Raw genomic sequence first — 23975 nt, 5'->3', positions numbered from 1 at the left:
TTCTACGCTTTGAAAGAATTTAAAAAAATTATAAACACCGTAGTAATCTTATGTTTATTTTTCTGTTTCATAAATTTTTTGAAAATGGTTGCAAAAAAGGTTTAAAGCATTTATTTTCAAGATATTTGAAATGCGCATTTTAGCTATTTCTTAAAATTATAATGTAATAAAAACTGTCTAAGAAACGTTAATTTGTTTATAACAATTTATTTTTTAACATTTAAAGATTATGCAAAAAAATTTAATATTTTGTCGGGAAAATGTTAAATAGGCATCTCATCTTTATAAGATTTCAAAGTTTGATCAGTGTATCATAATTATTTTGGTTATTATTGCGACCGTAAATTATTAATTAACAATTGAGTTGTTACTAAAATATTCGTTCAATTTTCACTAGCTTCTGGAACTATAATCTAAACCAAGAAGGCTTTTAAGTCACCAAATTATTTAATTATTGGTAGATAATTACTTATCTAAAACTTTATTTGAAAATTAAAAATTTTGTTGGGAAAACCCGCATTTTCCAAAGAAAATTTTCGTCGGAGCAGATCGGGAAAAACACTTCTCTATGCAGAATTTAATGGCGGTGAATTTTTATTTGAGTGTTTTTTTTTGTAAAGTTTACATTCTACACCAATTGCATATATAATTTTAAATTAGACATTATAAACGTCAGCAAAAAATGCAGTTATGTGACGTTAAAAGTGTTTGTGATCGTTTGAACTATTCATAGAAAATTTATACTTTTACAAAATGGTTTAATTTTCAATAGTAAACCTTCCTTCATTTTGCTTCAAAAACTGTATCAAACTCCAATCTCAACAAACTGGTATATATTATTACAACGACATACGATAAATGTCATTAGAATATAAATATTTTTCCTTTATTCCCCGACGACGATCTGGGCAAATACCCAAGTAGGTGGAGGCCAATAAACCAAAGAAGAAGAAGAAGAATAAAGGAAAAGAAAATGTAGTATGTCAAAGTGTGTAAATAATTTATTTCATTAGCTGAGCGCCTTCGACGTAAACGTCATCATCGGAGCTAATGTTAAAATAAAATAAGAGGTCTTGTAAGAAAGAGAAGTACAAAATTCTTTTTTTACTTACGTCAAATCAAATAATAAAAAAGTACCGCTACATTGAGGTGTAATCATGTGCATCTTATTAATATAAAATGATTTAAAATGCGTTTATCTCGAAAACGGTTGAATTTAGGGAGATGAAAGAAATATATCTTTTTTAAGTAAAACTAATAGAAGAATAAATATTTTAATATCAAAATTATACAGAGTGAGGGATAAAAAAATTGAACGTAATAAATTAGTGCTGAAAGGCGTATGTGGCGCCCTCTGGGCATTACATAATTATTGGTAATGAATTTAGTTTTCTCGACCCAAAAAAACCCGACACACCAAATTTCATGTTGTTATCTCATACCTGTCAGAAAATATTCAATAATAAACAAAAAAAAAGTTTAACTTTGACACCCTTTATCTCGGTTATTATAAACTTTGTACTAAGGTAAGTTAGCTTAAATCGGCCTATTTTAACCTTAGGAACCTGAGGTTAAGCTATGGCCCATTCTTTACCAAACACCCTGTATAAGCAATGCTACAACTAATTGTTAAAAACAGATTTATTTTGATTAGGATTTATTTTGATTGTTAAAAACAGATTTATGTTGTTTTTGATAGAAATATTTGATAAAATATAAACCGAGCGATTAAATAAAAGATAATCTACTTTATAGTATGATCCCTTACCACCAAAATCCATCCACTGTCGGATTAACTCTATCGGTGGTTGAGCTCCAAATACTTCAAGTGCTGGCATGTTAAAGTCATCGATAAAAAATATTTGTCTTTTCAGCACAGGCGGCCCGAATACTCCCCTTCGTCTTCTGTCTAGTTTAGAGTCAATAAGATCCTGAAACAAGTAATAAAAACGTATGGTTGGTAATAATATTGATATGTAATATATGCTCATAATATATTCGCAATACTACATAGGCACAAGGGCTTGCACCCACGTATAAATATGCATGCGATAGATGCAGAGGATCTTTTTATTATACAATAATCGTATTAAAACTTGCTATATTTTATATTTTAAAACTCTGTTAAATGCCTTCTTCAAGTCGATTAAACACAGGGATGCAGGTCTATTGTGAAGTATTTTCTATGGGAAATAAGCCACAATTTTACTAAAAAATGAATTTATTAACGTTTCGAAGCCCAAATCGGGTTTCGTTGTCAAAATACAAAATACTATTAAAATAAACAAAAATGTTGTTGCTAAGTAAAAAAATTCTTCTAATAATTTATTTAATCTGACTCATTTATATTGGCAATTCAGACGTATATTATACATTTTAAAGTAGAAGACTTTAAAATGATATCGCCAATATTTATGAGTTGCGTTCCTGGGACGACTTTACTAAAAGATAGTTCATTCGATTACATGAAATCAATCCCAACTCAAGAATATCCGTCGCAAAAAAAATCATAGCATGTGATCTGTCTTTAAAAAGACAACCAAATGCAACGATAAAAGAAAAATTCTCGCGTTAGATATTCCATAGTAAATCACGAGGGAAACCAGGAAAAAACCTCGTGATACTATCCCGACATCGTAAGTATTTGGTCTTACATTTAATTTACCTTCAAAAAAAGAAATACCAAATTCTGACTTTAATATGTTTGAATTATAAATAATATTAATAATACATAGATATACAATAAGTAATACTAAAATATAAAATTTGTACTAACTCGATATGTAATTGACTTACTAATCGTGGTATTTCCTTTCTATTGACGTCCTCTTTCAGTATGGGTAACCACATCCTACTGCATTCTACCGAGGAATTTACGACACAATTGGTTTCATTTAGCATCATTAGAGCTACTTCTTTGATTTTTCTCTTTTTACTGTCTGTTTCTTTCAGGACTATACTTGAATCTCTCCACTGAACTCTATGTTCATTATCCCATACGCGTTGACATATTTGAGATCTATCAAATTCTCTATTTTTAATATAAGACTGATGTTCAGTTATTCTAACGTTTAGTGCTCTTGATGTTTCACCTAACTAAAATTGTTCACATTCACAAGGTATTTTATAAATGCAATTCTTTGTTCTTTCTTGTTCATTGTTAGGTTTAGTTTTAGATATAATAGATCTCAATGTATTTGTTGTTTTGAATGTTGTTGAAATTTTGAATATATTTCCTATTGTTTGAACTTTCTCGGATAGTCTTTTTATATATGGTATTGTTACTTTCCTCGTATTATTTCTTGTGAATGTTGTAGGATCCCGTTCTAAGTTGTTCTGTTCCATGAGATCCAATCTTGTCAATTCCTTATTTATAAACGATAAAGGATAATCATTTTTTAATTAAACAGGTCTATTGTATTATATTATAATGTTTTTTCTGTAATCTGTTTTATGACGAATGTTGCATCTGTACACAACCTTCCCGCACGGAAACCTTGTTACCCAACTGCGCTGGAAACCCTAACAGCTTGTCCACATGAGGGCGGTTTGCCAACGTCGACATCGCGGTTTACCTGAAAAACCCAACCGCCGCGGTTGAAATTGCCAAGGAACAAATGGAATCGTACACATGCAACCGCTCCGTCGTCAAACCGCGACGGTTGTAAGTTAACTAGGGGAGGAATCGCTCTCATGTGTACGATACAAACGTCGGCTAACCGCGGCGTCAACCACTGGCAAACAGCCCCCATATGGACATATAAGCTGAATTATTCGTTCTTGCAAAATTTTAGTTGTAAGTTTCACAGTAGTAGGTATTTGGCAAATTGATACCTCTGTAGCTTTCTGGTTATTTCTTGTCGCCCTTTTTGAGTCTTAGAATTTGCTCGCTTGTCTTCTATATGGTATTTTATTATTTATAATCTTGTTAAATAATAGCAGTTTATCCATCATTACCGCTCCACCACAATTCATTTGTTATCCCATTTTTATATTTAGCTTTACTGTTCTTTAGTTTTTCATTTGCTTTTGTTTTTTATAATCATAAATCTGTGCATCCTTTTTGAAGTGTTTCGGATTCAATTTTTTCCTAAGTTTCATTCTTAGGGGTGGTTTTTATTGATTGGATTATTAAAAAATTTAGTCAGATTTTTTTTACTTGAAGGAGAGAAATTCTCCTATTACGATCCAAACTAAAAAAAATTCATGTTTTCCGACCATATTTTTTAAATATTCTTTGTAAGAGGGGTCGTTTTTAAGGGTTGTGAGCTGTAAAATATAAAAATATTAAAGTCATGATTCAAAATAATCAACAATTAACATATTTGAACATAAATATAGTCCATTAGCGATTTAATTATTTAGTTTTCAATTTATTGGAGTAAGGGGTAGTTTTCACCCCTTAAAAATAAAAAGCATACTTTTCGACCAAGTCAGCTTTGAAGATTAGGGTAAAATTAACTTAATTCCAACTTTTCAAGAAGATCGATGAAGGCAATTAGAATTGCGAGGTTTGGATCCATTTTAAGCTTGAATGATTGTACTATATTCCGCAATTTAATTTTTATGATATACAGTTGTGCATTTGTATTCAAATTTTGGACAATACTAGCTTATAATGGCTACCTAACTCTGCCAATATTAGCGCCCTTACATCCATAATTTGGGAAGGACGCAGCTTTCTATTTAACCCTACGTTAGGCGCGCGGTTATTGCTGACGAGCTTAGTCGCGCGGTCTACGATTGTAGACCAATAGTTTTTTGTCGTATAATACCGGATTTTGAAAAAATTGACAAATTAATGGTCAATGGCATGTTTATTTATGTCCGTACTTTGATATAAGATATGTTTTGTTCCTTGGCTTTTCTCATTTTGACAGTGGTAAAATTAAAAACGTGATTTTTGGGTCTTTATTCGCAAGTAAATGAAAATGGTCACAAAAATAATCTTAATTTAGTAAAAAACACAAAAATTTTTTGTCTTTGAATTTATAGAATGACCAATAGGGATGAATAATAAAGAATAGAACTAAAAAGTAAAAAAAGAAACAAAACTAATAAATCAAAGTGGCACAATTTTAGTCCGTCAAACGTTCAGTGCAAATATCCCCAAAATGATCCTTGAATGCAAATTTGTCACACCTTTGGCATGCCCTTCTTGTTGACATATTGCAAATTCGTGCACAAATACAACATCGTCCCACGTAATTTGTTGGAATATTATGGGGAGGGGGTACGACTTCTTGAACTCCGAGCAGTACGCGAGCTCGTCGTCTAAGTCCTCTTAGCAGGGAAGGTAGATTTGATCCATATTCAATTTGCGGTTTGATTAGTTCCCATGCTAAGTCTTCAATGAAGTCGGTTCTTGAAATATTTTCATTTATGTTATTAGCTGTATATACACAGCAGGCCACATATTAGCTTTATATATACAACTAAAACCTGGAACGCGCTTAGTCGCGCGGTCTACGGTTGTAGACCAGTGCTCGTTGAATAATGGTAAAAAAATAATGCAAACAGATCGGCGGCGGTTAGCAAACTGAAGAGTAAAGGATCCCCCAAACCAACGCGAAACTTTCGCAACCGCAACCTACGCGGAATCGCGGCGAAACGATATTCACGGCGGATTATGAAGGTGTTCAGACCACTTTGCGCGGAATCCGCAATGGTCGCGGTAGAACAGCGTTCCTTTCATGAAACGCTGCATGCACGGTTTTTTCCGCTACCGTTGTAGTTTCGCGTGTTTTAAAATGGTTGTTACAGAAAACTCATTGAAATTGTTAAACAATATCCTATAATATATGATTTAACGGACGAAGATTATAAAAATATAAGAAAAAAGGATAAAGTCTGGAATAGTATAGAGTTAGAATTAGAAGAAAATGATAAGTTTTCATTATATATTATAATATTATTAATTTGCTTGCATAGAGATTACGCCCACTTAAAAATTTGGTCATTTTTGATGTCTTGTATTTCCTAAACCTGTTGGCCGATTTAAAAATATAATTTGTTCACATTTGTATGGCGAATAGTCGCGTCGGCTTTCGCGTCAATATGGGGAACCCTTGTCCGCTACCGCTCCGCCTGCGAATGTTCCGCTACGGAAAATTCGCGTCGCAAAACTTTCGCGTCGGTTTGGGGGATCCTTAAGTTGGAAATATTAGTGACAGCTACTAAGCGGGATGGGGGCGTATGTGCAGTTTTCTGCAATTGGCGACCACTTAAAGGAGAGTGGTCTACGATTGTGGACCGCGCGACTAACGGAGGGCTAAAAAAATAGAACCGATTATAGATCTTTATTTATATCAGTTTCAAGTGAAAAATGAATTTGATAATTGATTTGTTTATAATTAATTACTATAGACTCTGGAATATTTTGTAGATTTTTAGGAGCACTGTAAGTATAACGTCAGAAACTCAAGATATGCCTTAATAAAGAGTTAGTTGTTCCTATTATTAGAAAATCCAATGGCGTTATTTGATGAGCTCCAATATTTTGTAGTTCAGTCTCTATAATACTGTGAGGTATTGTAGGGCAGACATTAGAAATTATCAGTTTTTCGCTTGGTGTGATTAACTTCCTGGCTTGGATACGTTCCTGATTGATTAATTTTATTCCATTATCTGTTCTTAAAAATTCGGTGACTGTTTCTTCGGCAGTAAAATATATGCAAATACGATCATCTAAAATCCTGGAAATGGCGAGAATTTTATTGGGATCGACCTTAGTTGCTATGGCATTTAAATAATCTTCAATTTTAGTATTTGGAAGTGAATTGAACAAAATGGCTTGTTTTTTGCTTGGGAATTTTTTGTTTGGTTGGTTCACAGCTCTTCTTCTTCTTCGGGTGCTATGTCCGTTTATCGAACGTTAGCGGTCATGTTGGCTATCATAACTTTATTCGCAGCAGACCTGAAGAGCGAATATTTCAACGTGAAATAACCAAATAGTGAAGCACTTTTACACTCAAAAAAATTTAGTTCGTAATATTGATTAACAGTGATTACTGAATAGTATTTCGTTGTCACAACAATTTAATTTGTTGTTTCAACGAACTTTTTGACATTGACGAATGTATTTGGTTATTGTCACAATGATTGAATAATAATTGTGAGAATAACTAGAGTACATTAATCAATAACACTCAATTTATTCAGCCAATAACTTAGTTTCGTATATTTAATAAATACTGTTAATTCTGGCAGCAACTCACGATCTTGATTTCGTAGATGACAAGCAATTACCTTGGTTTATCGTGACCACGTACAGATTTCATTAAAACAATGTAAAAATGTTTTTAATATAGAGTAATATATGATTATTGAATAGATGTAAATTAATTGTTGTGACAACGAATGCATTAATCAATCAACTACTGCATTTAATACCCACAATCAATGCGTTCATTGTGACAATAATCGTAGTTGTTGAGACAATAAATGTTTTGCTTGACCATTTGAAAGTTAACGGCTTTTCCTTATCGTGATACCCCCAGCTTCTCTGTGTTACCGAAGTGCCGAATAATAATTGCATTTCGTTTTCAAGTGTAGTCCGTAGTAGAAGGAAGTTTTTGTGTGTCTATTATCGTGAAATTTCGGTCGAATTCTTTTTAAATGGATTCATTTTTTTCGAATCCTGAGAAAACTAATTATTATTTTTTAAAATTTAAATGCAAAATAAAATATTACAGTATTATCGAGGGTCTGAAGTCCCTGAGAACCTCTATAATGATTATTTTAATAAGTCACAGGGGTGAAAAAGAGAAAATTTAGTATGATTTTTAATTTCAAATAGGCATACCATTCAACAGAAACTTTTTGTTTATTCTAAGGGACTTTCTGCCCTCGGTAATAATGTAATATTTTATTCTGCGTTTAAATTTTTCAAAAATACTTATTAGTTTTCTCAGAATTCCAAAAAAATTAATGCGTTTAAAAAGAATTCGATCGAAATTTTGCACCTGCGCTCTCAAAAAGGATTAAAGTGTTATACATTTTTGGAATCAGTATTTCAAACGCTATTAAATAAGCTGTCACATGACGTACTTTCCCATTAAAAAAAAATCAAAGTTACGCCGCGCCTGTCACCTGAAGAAGGATCGTGTAAAGTTCGAAACATTAATGTTATAATATACTTTGAATATTATAAAAATCGACCTATCCGAGCGTTTTGCTTATGTGCTAGAAATAAATAAGTTAATAAGTGGGTGGGGGAAGTGTAACACTTATTCCAGTACACTGTATAAGTGAAATCATATGAAAAATCACACATTGTAAAGTCCTTTAGGTTAAGGCCAAAAAAGCGGGATTTAAAAAATTATTATTAATCAATTAATATCATACATTGGGCTATTGCATTCAGTAATTATTAATATAAAATACGTTCATAGTAGGAATGAACGAAACTGATTGTAAGAATGAATAGAATTGCTTGTAAGAAAAATCGTATTTTTCTACAACCACTATTCAAAGTGCACTTTTCTGCACGGTTTTATGTTAGCAAACTTGATATTTTCTCACAGTATAAGATATTTGACATTAGTGTGCAGAAAAGTGACGTTTCTGTGCCGCAAAGTGACGTTTCTGTGCCGCAAAGTTCTTTTCTGCACAGTTGACTACCTCATTCTGAGTAACGTTATATTCTGTTTACATCCGTGGACTACCGCATTCTGAGTAACGTTATATTCTGTTTACATCCGTGGTTAAACTTTAGACAGATATATAACCTATAAGACAATTATTATATTTAACTATAGCACAGAAACTAAATTATGGATGTTACAACTGTTTTATTTTACAATTTTATTCTTATTAAACATTTTATAATTATCAAATAACCAATAAGGATTTAGCAACCTGTGCAAGAGACGTCGAATGAAGTAGGTTTTGTGTAAATCCGTGACTGGATAAATATAATGTCAATAATGTGTAATAATTGTTTAAATTTAAACAAATTAAGGCAGTGCATTAATTTTTTAACTGATTTCTGTGCAATTTATTTAGGTATAAGGAATTTAAATTGATTAGTAGGTATTAATTAAATACAGTTTAAAATTTATCACATAGGTACCTATTATAATTAATCGTCGTTTGGAAATTGTGATTTTTATTTTTAGGAAAAACTGTGCTTGTAGAAAAAGTATAGTGTGAAACACGTGCAGAAAGGTAATTTCTCACTCGTTTGAATTGCGGCACTCGCTTGCGCTCGTACCGCAACTTTTCAAACTCGTGAGAAATTAGTACCTTTCTGCACTTGTTGCACAATATACTATTATTGTGGGAATGAACGGAATTAATTGTAACAATAAACGGAAATACATAATTGTAAAAATAAACGAAATACGTTAGGAGAAATAACACTGTTATTGACACAACGAATAGTCTTGGTCGGTCAATTAACGACGTTGTTGTTTCAATAAATAGTGTTCGTTGACTCAGTGAACAGAGTTCGTAATATCAATAAAGTGATATTATGGTATACATAATGAATGTTTATCCGTTCAATAAACGTAATACATTGGCTCAACAAACGAAAATAATGAATTGATGAACATCGTTTTGTTGTCCCAATAAAACCAAGAATTGGACAAATTTTAAGTATTGCGTTTGAACGAACTGGAATATAAGACGCCTCTTGTTTCTTTTTACAAGGAAATGATTATTTATTTTTATTAGTTTTACTCTTCCGGGCGTAACTGAGGTTACAGGACAATTTTTTCGTTGAAATTTTACCACGCTGGACAGGCGAGGATTGAGATACAACTTTAAGATCTTCCCCAGCCTTATTTGCTCCAGTATTCTTTGTTGGTTTGCAAATCTTATAAACCACGAAGGTGGTCTATGACTATAGAGATTACGAAGCAGAGGAGCAAGCTGGCTTTAGAGCTGGGCGGTCCACAGTAGACCACCTGTACTCTATTACGTAAGTTATTGAGAAAAAAACAGCCGTCAATAAAGAAGTTCACCTGGTATACGTAGACTTACAAAAAGCATATGACAGTGTGCCCCTCAGGAAACTATGGTCGACCCTACATCAAACCAACATTAAACATGGTCTTATCAAAGCAATCCAAAGTCTGTATAATGGAACGACTGCAAAAATTAAAACTGGATTAAGGATGTCTGAGGGATTTAAGGTCACGAAAGGATTGAAGCAGGGTTGTTGTATTTCGCCTACTTTTTTTAAAATTTATCTCGAACAAGCACTCAAGCTGTGGAAAAAAAAATGTAATGCCATGGGAATCCCTCTCAATGACGACACAACACTGTACACTTTATGTTTCGCTGATGACCAAATTCTGATTGCTCAAGATCATGACGACTTAAGTTACATGACGCGGAAGCTATTAGAAGAATATAACAAATGGGGTCTCGAAGTCAACATTAAGAAAACTGAAGCCATGTGTATTGGAGGAACAAAGCAGTCCATTACATTAGACGATGGGGTAGAAATTAAACACTGCGATGAATACAAGTACCTGGGCATGAAGATAACTCAATATGGAACACTCGACGCTGCTATAAAAGACAGAAACATACAGGGTAGAAAAGCCATATCCATGATGAACGGCATTCTGTGGGACCAGACAATATCTAAAGCGAACAAACAGCTCATATACAATAGCATACTTAAAAGTATAATCACATATGGCAGTGAAGTTTGGCCACTGAAACAAAGAGCTCAGAAAATGTTACTAGTAACAGAAATGGACTTCTGGAGAAGAGCAGCAGGCAAATCAAGAAGAGATCGGATACCGAACGAGAGAATACGAGAAATGATGGGAGTAACACATACAATAATTGATGACATAAAAACAAAACAACTGGTGTGGTACGACCATGTACAGAGAATGCCAAACGACAGGATCCCTAAACAGATTGTGGCATGGACACCACAAGGGAGAAGAAAAAGAGGAAGGCCGAGAAGAAGCTGGAGGGAGGGAATTGAAAAAGAACTAGAGGAAAGAGAAATCCCTCCAGGTCTATGGTTAAACAGAGAAGAATGGCGGTTAGGAGTCGGAAGGCGTCGGAGAACGCTGTAAACCGATAGTAGTAGTATAAACCACGAAGGTGTTACCAGAAAACTTGGTCTCAATGAAATTTTATTTTTAATCTTATCTTAATTTTATTAAAAAAAAAACTTTCGCTTGCTATAATAATTACTTTATCAATATAATTCCAAAACATCTTAAACTCTTAGTAGGGGATCCGAATATAGGCCGCCCTGCACCCATCTGCTTTCGGAATGAAACATTTTTTTTATTAAATTTCATACATAGACAAATACGACTTGTTATAATACACTACTCAACAATTGAAGTGGATAATTTTAAAATTCCTAAAATTAACATATAAAACTATTTTTAAAATAATTGCCTGTACTATACTCTATATGCTATCTTTATTGCCAATATCTTTTGCATGTAATTTTTTTCTCCCTATTCTTATCGGCCCTTATCTCGTACAAAGAGAGAATATATCATTCGTATAAAAGTGCTTGTATTGGATTTACCAGTTGTCAATAAGTCAAGAAATCTATTTATCACAAAAAAATTATACCGCAAAGACGTTTAGAATTAGTGCAGCTCGAGCAATTAGTTCGTTGGGTTCAACAAGGCATAACTCAACAAGAGGTTGCTATGAGGCTAAATGTGTCGCAAAGTGTGATAAGTAGTGCATGGAATCGGTATGTAGCAACTGGATCTGCATCATACAGGCATGGAGGAGGAAGAGAACGATCTACAGCTCGTCGGCAAGACCGTTTTGTAGTTCTGACGGCAAGAAGAAACCCAACATTCACGGCTTCCAGAATTAACAGTATCTTCAGGCGTGCTACTGGACGAGCTATTTCCAGTCAAACTGTCAGAATACGTTTACATGCATCCAATTTAAGGGCTAGACGGCGCTTTACCCATCCACGACTAACTAGGGAGCAGCGTGCACGCAGATATCGCTGGGCGATGGAACACTATCAGTGGAATTTCGAAAATTGGAGGAATTGTCTCTTTACTGAAGAGTCCAGATTTCGTATGTGTACGAATGATGGTCGAATATTGGTATGGAAGGAAAGAGGACAGCGTTACAATGAAAATCTGAGAGTCCCAACCACTTTTTTTGGAGGTGGATCCGTTTGCGTGTGGGGAGGCATATGTTTTGACGGTCGCACGGATTTAGTCGTGGACATCAGAACTCATCACTAGATCATGGTATTAAAATTTATGTAACATGTTTAATTTTTGTATAAATTTAGTTTTAAATTTCTTAAAAATATTTCCAATACTTCAAATCAATTGCTATCCGTTGTAGTTAATCGTAGACAGTCATGGGCGCCCATACACATTGGTAGGGGGCCGTGTCCCCCTAGCTCTTCGGGTTCTTTAAACTATATATGGTTATCCAAAGTATACAAAATGTAATGTGCAACATCTTCACGTCTGCCCCCCCCTAACAATTTTTATATGGGCGCCCGTGTAGACAGTACCACTTTCTGTCAAGTCGTTCCCATTATGGCTTTTTAAACGCGTGTCGCTTCTGCTAAGAATTTAGTTGTGTTCTAACAATTCCTGGTGTCTGTAAGTATGCTAAATTTAGATTTGTTTCTTTAATCTAAAGGCGGAGATACATATGCGCTCTGCTCGGTGTGAGAGCTGCTCGCGCGCAGCGTATTCGTCAGATTAGTACGTGTTTTCAAGTGACGCACAAACGGCACGCACACGGCGCACCACGATCTAAATTCTGTCGGTTTTTCAACAAACGCTTTGATGGTTCGCAATACGTATTTGGACGGGTTTGCGAGTGGCTTGTTGGTTTTAGCGCGCATGAGTTGAATATTTGTTAGTATTGGAATGGTCGGAACTGTCGGAAGGAAATATCTAACTTATTGATGTTTACCGTGGAAAATCATTATTGTGGGATCCTCAATAAAGAACCATTTAATTTAAAGAAACAACTTAAATCCGATCTGAACGGAAATAGAAGCTGAAATAAAAAAATGTACATGCGGACCTTTTTAAAAAATGTTAGTTCATTGTTGTACTAAAAATAACATGTATTAAAAATAAGATTTACTATTTTATTTGGGCATAAGCCACAATTCGAGTTTGAAATCAAGTTTACTTGACCTTTCGACTTTCACTTCGGAAATAGTTATCAATATCAAAAAAACATTCATAAGCAGATATACAGAGTCGGTATTTTCTTATCGATGGTATGGGCTTTTAGTAAAAGCAACAAAGAGACATGCATTTATTATACATTTAAAACGGGTTAGAAGATATTGGGCGGCCGAAGTAGGAAGAGCCACCAAAAAATTTCGCGTTGTAGGTATGGCTTTGTCAGACAGCGTTGCCGAATTTGGAAATTATCAAAAGAAAATATTAAAGTAGAAAAAATAATATAGTTAACTTTTTGTAAACAGATATAATAAACAAATTATTTAAAAATAACAAAATATTGTTTTCATCCATTTTAAAAAAATGTGAAAACGTTGAATTATAATTCAACGTTTATTTTTTTACTTATATTTTTCTTTTAAATAATTTGTTTAGTAGATGTACTTATTTGTTCACAAAAAATAATATAGGTACAATAATGAGTGCGCTATTAAGAACCGGCAAAATAACGCAAAAGATGGAAAGCATAATACGTTGTGAAATAAAAAGAGATGAAACTAATAGAGATGTAAAATTATCGATAGGAACCTATAAATTTACATAACATTACATAGTTTCGCACCTTTAGACATATCTGAGGAGTATAACAAATCTAACCGTGACAGGAGAATTTTATAAAATTCTAAATGTTTTCTGTCACAGACGTCTAAAGGAGGGAAACTATGTAGGTACCTGATGTAATGTAAACTTATAGGTTCCTATCGATAATTTTACACATCTACTAGTTTCATCTCTTTTTATTTCACAACGTATTAAGTTTTCCATCTTTTGCGTTATTTTGCCGGTTATTAGCGCGCTCATCATTGTATTATTTTTTTTTCTACTTTGATGGATAATTACGCATGTCTGTCTCTCTCAGAGACTTTGTAAACACAACTTTTCCGTCATTAGATAAGACAGGACAAATGAGCTGTCGAATGAAAGTTCATTACCCAACGATCTTATTAAGGTGAGAAATTTGACCTTGCACTTCCAGTTTTAGAGTTGAAACTTGAAGTACTATTTTAAAGTCGCCCAATAAATATTATAAACGACTTATTATTGGACGCGCTTTAGCAAGACGAAAACCATTATATTTTTCCGGCTTTGTGCAAGTCTGTCCGTCCGTCTGTCTATCGAATATAACTCCTACGTTATTAAAACACTCAACTCCGGTAGCAAGATAATATAGCAGGAGACCTGAAAGCTACGGGCGTGGAGATCTGGACAGAGATTGTCTAAGACAGAGAAGAGTGAAGGCATGCTGTTGAGTGGGCTAAAACCCACGAAGGGTTGTAACGCCACGTAGTACTTAGTAAGTATGAGGTGTCGAATTAAGGATGGTATTAAAGCTGAGAAATTGGACTTCACACTTCCGGTTGCAGAGTTGAAACTGGAAGTAGTGTTTTAAAGCCGCCGAAATAGTACAAGCGACATCTTATTCGATGCGCTTTAGCAATACGAAGACAAGGTATCAAATGAGATCTTATAACCCAAAGATGGTATCAGTTGCAACCGGAAGTACTGTTTTAAAATCACCGAAATAGTACAATACATTTGTTTTCGTCTTGCTAAAGCGTGTTAAATAATACATTCCTTGTATTAATTCGGCGTCATTAAAACCGTACTCCCGGTTGTAACTCTATAAACGAAAGTCCGAGGTCAAATGTCTTACTTCTAATGCCATCTTTGGGTTATAAGCTCTCATTCGACACATCATTTGTCATTCTATTTTTTTGTCGGACTTGACTAATACCGGAAGCATCTTTCTACGGCGCGTCGAATAATATGTCGCTTGTTCTATTTCGGCGACTTTAAAATAGTACTTGTGCGATCAAGTTTCTCACTTTAATAACATCCTTGGGTTAAGAGCTTTCACTCTTACACCTCATTTGTCCTTCTGTCTGATCTTATGACGGAAAAGTTGTGTTTACAAAGTCTCTGGGACAGAAAAACTTGCATAATTAAAGTAGAAAACATATTATATTAATTTTTGTAACAAATAGTGTAGGTACTAACCAAATTATTTAAAAGAAAAAATTAATAAAAAAATTAACGTTGAAATATAATTCAACGTTTTCACATTTTTTAAAATTGGCGAAAACAATATTTTTTTACTTAAGTTTTTTTCTTTTAAATAATTTGTTTATTATATCTGTAATCTGTTTACAAAAAGTTAAATATATTATTTTTTCTATTTTAATATTTTCTTTCGATAATTTCCAACTTTGGCAACACTGTCTGACAAAGCCATTACCTACGACCCGAAATTTTTTGGTGACTCTTCCCAGTTCCGCCACGTTCGACCGTCCCACATCTTCTAACCCGTTTTAAATGTATAATAAATACATGTCTCTTTGTTGCTCTTATTAAATGCGCATACCATCGATAACAAAATACCGACTCTGTGTATTATGTGTCACCGGAAAGCGAAATAAGTAACGCACGACTTGGAGAACCTATAGTTTTCTAACTTCGTGTTTGGTGAAGCAACGCAGTTGAAACAAGCGGAATATTATAATTGTGTCACCGGAAAGCGAAAAAGGTAAGGCACAACTTGGAAGACCCAATAGTTTTCTAACTTCGCTTCTGGTGAAGCAACTGAGTTGGAACAAGTAGATATGTTATAATTGTGTCGTCGGAAAGCGAAAAAGGTAACGCACATCTTGGAAGAGCTTATAGTTTCCTAACTTCGCTTCTGGTGAAGCAACTGAGTTGGAACAAGTAGATATGTTATAATTGTGTCTTCGGAAAGCGAAAAAGGTAACGCACATCTTGGAAGAGCCTATAGTTTCCTAACTTCGCTTCTGGTGAAGCAACTGAGTTGGAACAAGCAGATATATTATAATTGGGTCACCGGAAAGCCAAAAAGGTAACGCAAAACTTGGAAGAGCCTATAGTTTCCTAACTTCGCTTCTGGTGAAGCAACGGGGTTGGAACAAGTAGATATGTTATAATTGTGTCTTCGGAAAGCGAAAAAGGTAACGCACATCTTGGAAGAGCCTATAGTTTCCTAACTTCGCTTCTGGTGAAGCAACTGAGTTGGAACAAGCAGATATATTATAATTGGGTCACCGGAAAGCCAAAAAGATAACGCACAACTTGGAAGACCCAATAGTTTTCTAACTTCGCTTCTGTTGAAGCAACGGAGTTGGAACAAGTAGATATATTATAATTGGGTCACCGGAAAACGAAAAAGGTAACGCACAACTTGGAAGAGCCTATAGTTTCCTAACTTCGCTTCTGGTGAAGCAACGGAGTTGGAACAAGTAGATATGTTATAATTGTGTCTTCGGAAAGCGAAAAAGGTAACGCACATCTTGGAAGAGCCTATAGTTTCCTAACTTCGCTTCTGGTGAAGCAACTGAGTTGGAACAAGCAGATATATTATAATTGGGTCACCGCAAAGCCAAAAAGGTAACGCACAACTTGGAAGACCCAATAGTTTTCTAATTTCGCTTCTGGTGAAGCAACGGAGTTGGAACAAGTAGATATGTTATAATTGTGTCGTCGGAAAGCGAAAAAGGTAACGCACATCTTGGAAGAGCCTATAGTTTCCTAACTTCGCTTCTGGGGAAGCAACTGAGTTGGAACAAGCAGATATATTATAATTGGGTCACCGGAAAGCGAAAAAGTTAACACAGGGCTTGGAAGAACCTATAGTTCTCTAATTTCGTTTCTAGTGAAGCTACGCAGTTGAAACAAGCAGATACATTACAATTGTGTCACCGGAAAACGAAAAAGGTAACGCATGACTTGGAAGTACCTATAGTTCTCTAATTTTGTTTCTAGTTGTAGGAACAATCAGATATATTATGGTAGGGGAGCAAAGTATGCTAAATGTGCAGTCACTCGAGCGCTTTGGGGACCTATTGGGTTGTGATTATTAGGTCCTAAAACCAAAAAAGTTAAGTAAAATTTTCCATTTTAGTGGGGACTTCCCATATTTTTAATTTAATTTTCCATTTCCAACAATGTTCTTTCCGATTATAGCGCCATCTATCCATAATTCAAAAAAATGTTTCGAATAAAAGTTGTTTATTTTTATACAAACAATCCAAATCTGCAATAAGAAACGGGGGCTACCATTTAAGATTTTAAAGTAACCCCCCACCTCACCTCCGTGGGGGGTCGTGTTTGGAACCATTCGATAGATTTTTCAAAAATATTGATAAAGTGTATTTTGCAGTTTTTCGATATGATGTTTATTTTGCGAAAGATCGCGGGATTTGTATTTAAAATTTTAAATTTATCCCCCACCCCTCTCCGTGGGGGTCAAGTTTGGTATTTTTCCATAGATTTTTGAAAAATATTGAACACGTAGTTTTTAGTTTTTCAATCTGACGTTCATTTCGCGAAATATTCGCTTTTTTTGTGAAACTTTTTGACTCGCCCATTTCCGTACGCCCCGCTCAAATCGTCAAATTTTGTGAAATATAGACTCTTTTGCATGTACTTAACTTACCTTATCTTAATCTGACAATTTCGAGTATTTTTAAGGATAGATTTTTTTCGGGCCCCCCTGAACGAACTCCCCTGTGTTAAGAGCCAATATATGGTGGAGGTACATCTGCAGGGTACCACGTTTCTCCCCATATGATAATCTGACGCGCTCGAGTAACTGCAAAAATCCCCGCTTGGGCTCCCCTACCATTATATTTGTGTTGCCGGGAAGCGAAAACGGTAGTTCCCGAAATGTTCCCAAACTGTGGCTTATTCCACATAAAATAGTAAATTGCATAAGATGACACAAGAAAATAGTTTCAGAACAATACCAAAATAAAATGTAGTAGAAGTACAGGACAGAGACATGATTATCTACAATTACTAAATGTTCGTAAGTTTCCTCTGGATCGTCAAAATGAAAAATTTTAACGAACATTAACCGCGCCACGAACGCGCGGCGCACACACGGCGCGGAGTTCGTGGCGCGGATATCTGTCTCCGCCTTTATGAGTTGTTTTTTCCCGTAGAAAAAACACCAATCAGGTTAGGGGCGTTGGCCCTTATTGGTTATAAAATTGCCTAATCCAATTTTTGGGGATGTTTTGAGGAATGGTTTACCTATTACTGGTAATTAAATTATGGATTTAGCGACGAATGCATTTGCAATATGCGCATTTGAGTTTTTTTTTGTATAGTTTCCGTTTTCTACCTGGTATTCCCGTATGGATGGAGAAGATTCCCTAGGAGTTGGTTATCTTTGCTAAATTTGATTCGAGCTTTATGGTCTCATCCCGGCTTTTAGCCGGTTTTTTTTATTGGTTGGCTTGGCTACATCCACGTGTCATGGTTGGAGAAATAGGAGCATGGCAATACTAAGATAAGTATACTTTAGCGTGTTAATCTGTTTTTGGATTTAATTTGTATTCAATTTACAATTTTTTTCAATATATATTTATATCCGTTCTGGGCCATAAATGCACTAAGCATTGGTACATTTTTTTATTAAGTTAATTTTGATCGGGTGACCAGGCAAGGAATTATCTGATAATTTTTTTTGTCTGGTCATTAACAATCGATTCAAAGGTTCAATGTATATGTGAAACACTCAACTTTATAATTTACTTTGTTAATACATATGATATAAAATATTTGTAAAATTTTAATTAAATAGTTGGACATGATTTTGTAACTTTAGATTTTTAATTCAGGAAGTTATATTTATCATTAAGAGGATATTTTTATTTTTAAATAAATATTGTTCGTTGTCGATGAAGGTATTTTAGTATGGTATAGTTAGACCCAAACCCAGACATCCAAAGTGAAAGTTATCCTCCAACACCAAATTGTTCTATATGGTCCACATAATGTTCAGAAAAAAGTCACACCATTTTGAGCGTCGGGTTTGGGGAGGAGAGGGGGGAGAAATCTGCAAATTCGTAGTTTTTTAGGTTTTTCGTCAATATTTCTAAAACTAAGCGGTTTAGCATGAACAACCCTCTACACAAAATTGTTCTACATTAAATTTTAAATAAAAAAGGCCCGATGCATAACCCTTCTAAAATGAACGGTTCCAAAGTTACGGAGGTAGTATAGTATAATTGGTCCAAAAAAAGGCCTAACCCAGACATCCAAAGTAAAAGTTTTCCTTCAACGCCAAATTCTTCTATATGGTCCACATATTGTTCAGTAAAAAGTTACACCATTTGGAGCGTCCGGTTTGGGGGTGAGATGGGGGAGAAGTCGGTAAATTAGTAGTTTTTTAAGTTTTTCGTCAATATTTCTAAAACTATGCTTTAGCGTAAAGAATGTTCCATAGAAACATGTTCTACATAAAATTTAAAACAAAAAAGGTTCTATACATAATTGTTATAAAATTAACGGTTCCGGAATTACGGAGGGTGAAATGTGGAGGTTTTCGATACTTTTTATATTTACCGATTTCTCCCCGCTCTCCCCTCCAAATCCGACGCTCAAAATGGTGTGACTTTTTTCTGAACATTATGTGGACCATATAGAACAATTTGGTGTTGGAGGATAACTTTCACTTTGGATGTCTGGGTTTTTGGTATAGTTATATCATAAATATTGCCCAAAAAATATAAAAAATATCGAAAACCTCAACTTTTCACCCTCCGTCACTCTGGAACCGTTGATTTTATAACAATTATGTATAGAACATTTTTTGTTTTAAATTTCATGTAGAACATTTTTGTATATAATATTGTTTACGCTAAAGTATAGTTTTAGAAATATTGACGAAAAACGTAAGAAACTCCTAATTTACCGGCTTCTCTCCCATCTCCCTCCCAAACCGGACGCTCAAAATGGTGTAGCTTTTTACTGAACAATATGTGGACCATATAGAACATTTTGGTGTTGGAGGAAAACTTTTAGTTTGGATGTTTGGGTTAGGCCTTTTTTTGGACCAGTTATACTATACTACCTCCGTAACTTTGGAACCATTCATTTTAGAACGATTATGCATAGGGCCTTTTTTATTTCAAATTTAATGTAGAACAATTTTGTATAGAGGGTTGTTCATACTAAACCGCATAGTTTTAGAAATATTGGCGAAAAACTTAAAAAACTACGAATTTACCGATTTCTTTCCCCTCTCCCCCCCCCCCCCCAAACCCGACGCTCAAAATGGTGTGACTTTTTTCTGGACATTGTGTGGACCATATAGAACAATCTGGTGTTAAAGGATAACTTTCACTTTGGATGTCTGGGTTATGCCATCTTTTGGATCAACTATACTATACTATTTGTTTCTTTTTTTTTTGTCTAGCCCTGGACGTATTTGTTCATAGGGATCCAGGAACCATAAATATTATTTTTGAGTTTTGGTTTAGAGTAGAGGTTTAATTAATTTTAAGTACCTTGATGGTATTCTCGGGATACAATCTTCTAATTGAATACCTGGCGCCCTTGAAGAATATTTATCGGTGAATGGATTCTTTTGAACCTATTGAGGAAGAAGAAATTTCCCTAAGAGTATACTCCCCTTGGAGATATAAGAGTACTCAGAAAACTTTCAGTTTTATAGCCGGAGCTTTTAAATTTTTCAGTTTTGGGTAGTAAATTTTCTTGTTCCTTAATAGCAATTTATTTATTTCGTAGGCCGTAGCTTATTAGTTTCTCGAGGTAAAGCTCTCAAGTTTTTTTAGTTTTATCGACATTTGACTTTTTTTATATAATTCAGAAGTCAAAACAACGATTTTTTTTTGCAAAAAACGGTGAAAATCAACATGTACAGGGTGTCCCCGAAAATAGTGCGTACCTTTAAGGTATGGATATAATACAAAATGTAGAACAAAAAAGTCCTATATCATTTGTTTCTAAAGTTAACCGTTTCTAAAGTTAAACCGTTAATAAAATTAACTAATTTGGCATCACTGTACAAGAACTGTTTCTGATTTAGTTTATATGTAGGTTAGACATATATATTAGATATTATATACAGGGTGTAACAAAAATACAGGTCATAAATTTAATCACATATTCTGGGACCAAAAATAGTTCGATTGAGCCTAACTTACCTTAGTACAAATGTGCTTATAAAAAAAGTTACAGCCCTTTGAAGTTACAAAATGAAAATAGATTTTTTCCAATATATCGAAAACTATTAGAGATATTTTATTGAAAATAGACATGTGACATTCTTATGGTAGTAGTATCTTAAGAAAAAATTATAGTGAAATTTGGACACCCCATAAAAATTTTATGGGGGTTTTGTTCCTTTAAACCCCCCCAAACTTTTGTGTACGTTCCAATTTAATTATTATTGTAGTACTATTAGTTAAACACAATATTTTAAAAACTTTTTTGCCTCCTAGTACTTTTTCGAAAAGTCAGTTTTTATCGAGATATTTTGAATATTTGTCAAATCCACCACATATTTGTATATGGCTAAGTACGATTATGGAGACTTGGTAATAATATGAAAATTTATTTATGATTTACATTTTTAGGTATATTTTGAACCATTTTAAAAAAGAAGTCACATCTCGATAAAAAGTGCCTTCTAGAAAAAATACAAAGAGGCAAAAAAGTTTTAAAAATACTGTGTTTAACTAATGGTACCGCAGTAAAAGTTTAACTGGAACATACACAAACATTTGGGGGGTTTAAAGGAACAAAACCCCCATAAATTTTTTATGTAAACATATTAAAAAAGAAGCCGCAACTCGATAAAAACTGCCTTATCGAAAAAATACTAAGAGGCAAAAAAGTTTTAGAAATATTGAATTAAACTAATGCTACCACAAAAATAATTTAATTTGAACGTACACAAAAGTTTGGGGGGGTTTGAGGGAACAAAACCCCCATAAATTATTTGTGGGGTGCACAAATTTCACTATAATTCTTTTTTAAGATATCCCTGCCATAAGAATGCCACATGTCCATTTTCAATAAAAAATCTCTAATAGTTTTCGATATATTCGAAAAAATCGATTTTCATTTTGTAACTTCAAAGGGCTGTAACTTTTTTTATGTGCATATTTGTACTAAGGTAAATTAGGTTCATTCAAATTATTTTTGGTCTCAGAATATGTGATTTAATTTATGACCTGTATTTTCGTTACACCCTGTATATTAGACATATACCACAAATATGTAGGTCAGACAGGTACACCTGCAAAATAATTGTACCACCCCATGTTTGAAAATAACAAAACAAGAATTTGTTTGTTTATTTATGATGAAGACAGGGTTTAATGTAAATACTTATGGATAAAATGCTGCAACTATTTTTGAATTGTGATTGTCTATGTTTAGATTTTTGTATACATAGTTGTCAGATTTCACTTTGCATACCAAAATGTATTTTGGTTTTTTAGCCAAAGGGTTGCATTTAGAAAAAATATTATAAGATATTTTTGCTCTACATGGTGCTATCTACCTATACCTTTAAGGAACGCCCTATTTTCGGGGACGTATTTATTATTGGCAAACAAAAAATAAGCACAACACTAAAAATATCTCGACAGCGTTACCACAAGGAATGTCTAAAGAAAATATATACAAAATGCCAAATGGGTGGGTGAAGGAGTTTTTGAGTTACAATGTCTACAGCTTTTGAAAAAGGCAGTTTTGAGGAAAACGCGTTTAAAGTCTGGTTTTATTTTCAATTTCTTTTTGGTCTCTCAAATGATGCACACCGGAATATGTTTTTGAATCGCGCAGTTGTTTAGAAAAGAGAATGAGAACAGCTGTTGACCGTTTCTCACTACGCTGAAGTGCGCTGGCCCAAACTTGCTGCAAAGCGAGTCGAAGGTAGCGAGGTAGTGAGATAGTGTTGAATATCCCTATCTTCGACTCAATTTGCAGCTTTAACTCTTGAACGTAGTGAAAAACGGTCAAAACATATTCGGGTGGTCATCGCTTTACGATTTGGCGGACAAAAAATGAATTGAAAATAAAAGTTGACAATACTTTAAACGCCTTTTGCTCAAAACTGGTTTTTTCAGAAGCTGTAGATATTGTAACTGAAAAATTACTTGGCTGACCTACCTGGAATTTTGTACTTATTTTATTTAGACATTCCTTGAGGTAACGGTGTCGAGATATTTTTTGTTTTATGCTTATTTTTTGTTTAACAATAAGAAATATATTAATTTTCACCCTTTTTTTTTCAAAAAAAAATCATTGTTTTGATATCAAAAAGTCAAATGTCGATAAAACTAAAAAAAACTTGAGAGCATTAACTACCACGAGAAACTAATATATATATAGTTCAGCTCAACAGGCCTTAGAGGCCCAAGGCTTCAATTGTTTTCTTCCATTTCTTTCTGTCTTGTGCTAGGTTTTTCCAATCTTGTACTCTCAGCGACTTCAGATCTTCTTTTGCAGACTCCAACCATCTTCTTCGGGGGCGTCCTCTTTTTCTTTTTGTACCAGCCTCCGTGTTTATTAGTTGATTGGGAACTCTTCCTTCTTCCATTCTTGCTATATACCCAAGCCATCTTAATCTTTGAATTTTGGCGAGTGTTGTTATTTTTGGTTGTCCATATATTTGTATTATTTCTTCATTCGGTCTTCTTCGCCAGATATTCCCCTCTTTTAAACCTCCATATATCCTTCTGAGGATCTTTCGTTCCCATCTATCTAATTTTACTTCCATATCTTTATTTAATGTCCAGGTCTCGCTAGCATAGAGTACCGTAGGTCGGATAACTGTTGTATATATTCGTTTTTTTGCTTCTCTGGATATTATCTTCGACCTCAGTATCTTATTTAGACTTCCAGCACTCTTACTACCTTTCGCCATTCTTTTTGCTATTTCTTGGTTCTCTTCGTTCCTATTTGTTTGCGTTACTCCCAAGTAATCGAATTGGCCGACAATTTCGAAGTTATATTCTTTACTTGGGCTTT

The 23975-nt window shown here is 34.2% G+C and overlaps 1 protein-coding gene across 1 annotated transcript in view; it reads right to left on the bottom strand.

Annotated features, from left to right (window-relative positions):
• LOC114339583 (dynein axonemal heavy chain 1-like) overlaps window positions 1–23975 on the bottom strand; it is a 452416-nt gene that overhangs the window by 250758 nt on the left and 177683 nt on the right. Inside the window, exon 7 of the mRNA XM_050660135.1 lies at window positions 1769–1931. Coding sequence (XP_050516092.1) covers window positions 1769–1931 — 163 coding nt within the window. The remainder of the gene's footprint in view (window positions 1–1768; window positions 1932–23975) is intronic.

Source organism: Diabrotica virgifera, chromosome 9 (assembly GCF_917563875.1).
Source record: "Diabrotica virgifera virgifera chromosome 9, PGI_DIABVI_V3a".
Taxonomy (NCBI): Eukaryota; Metazoa; Arthropoda; class Insecta; order Coleoptera; family Chrysomelidae; genus Diabrotica; species Diabrotica virgifera.
The sequence above is the reverse complement of the archived record's forward strand: the minus strand, read 5'-3'. Positions and strand labels throughout refer to the sequence as shown.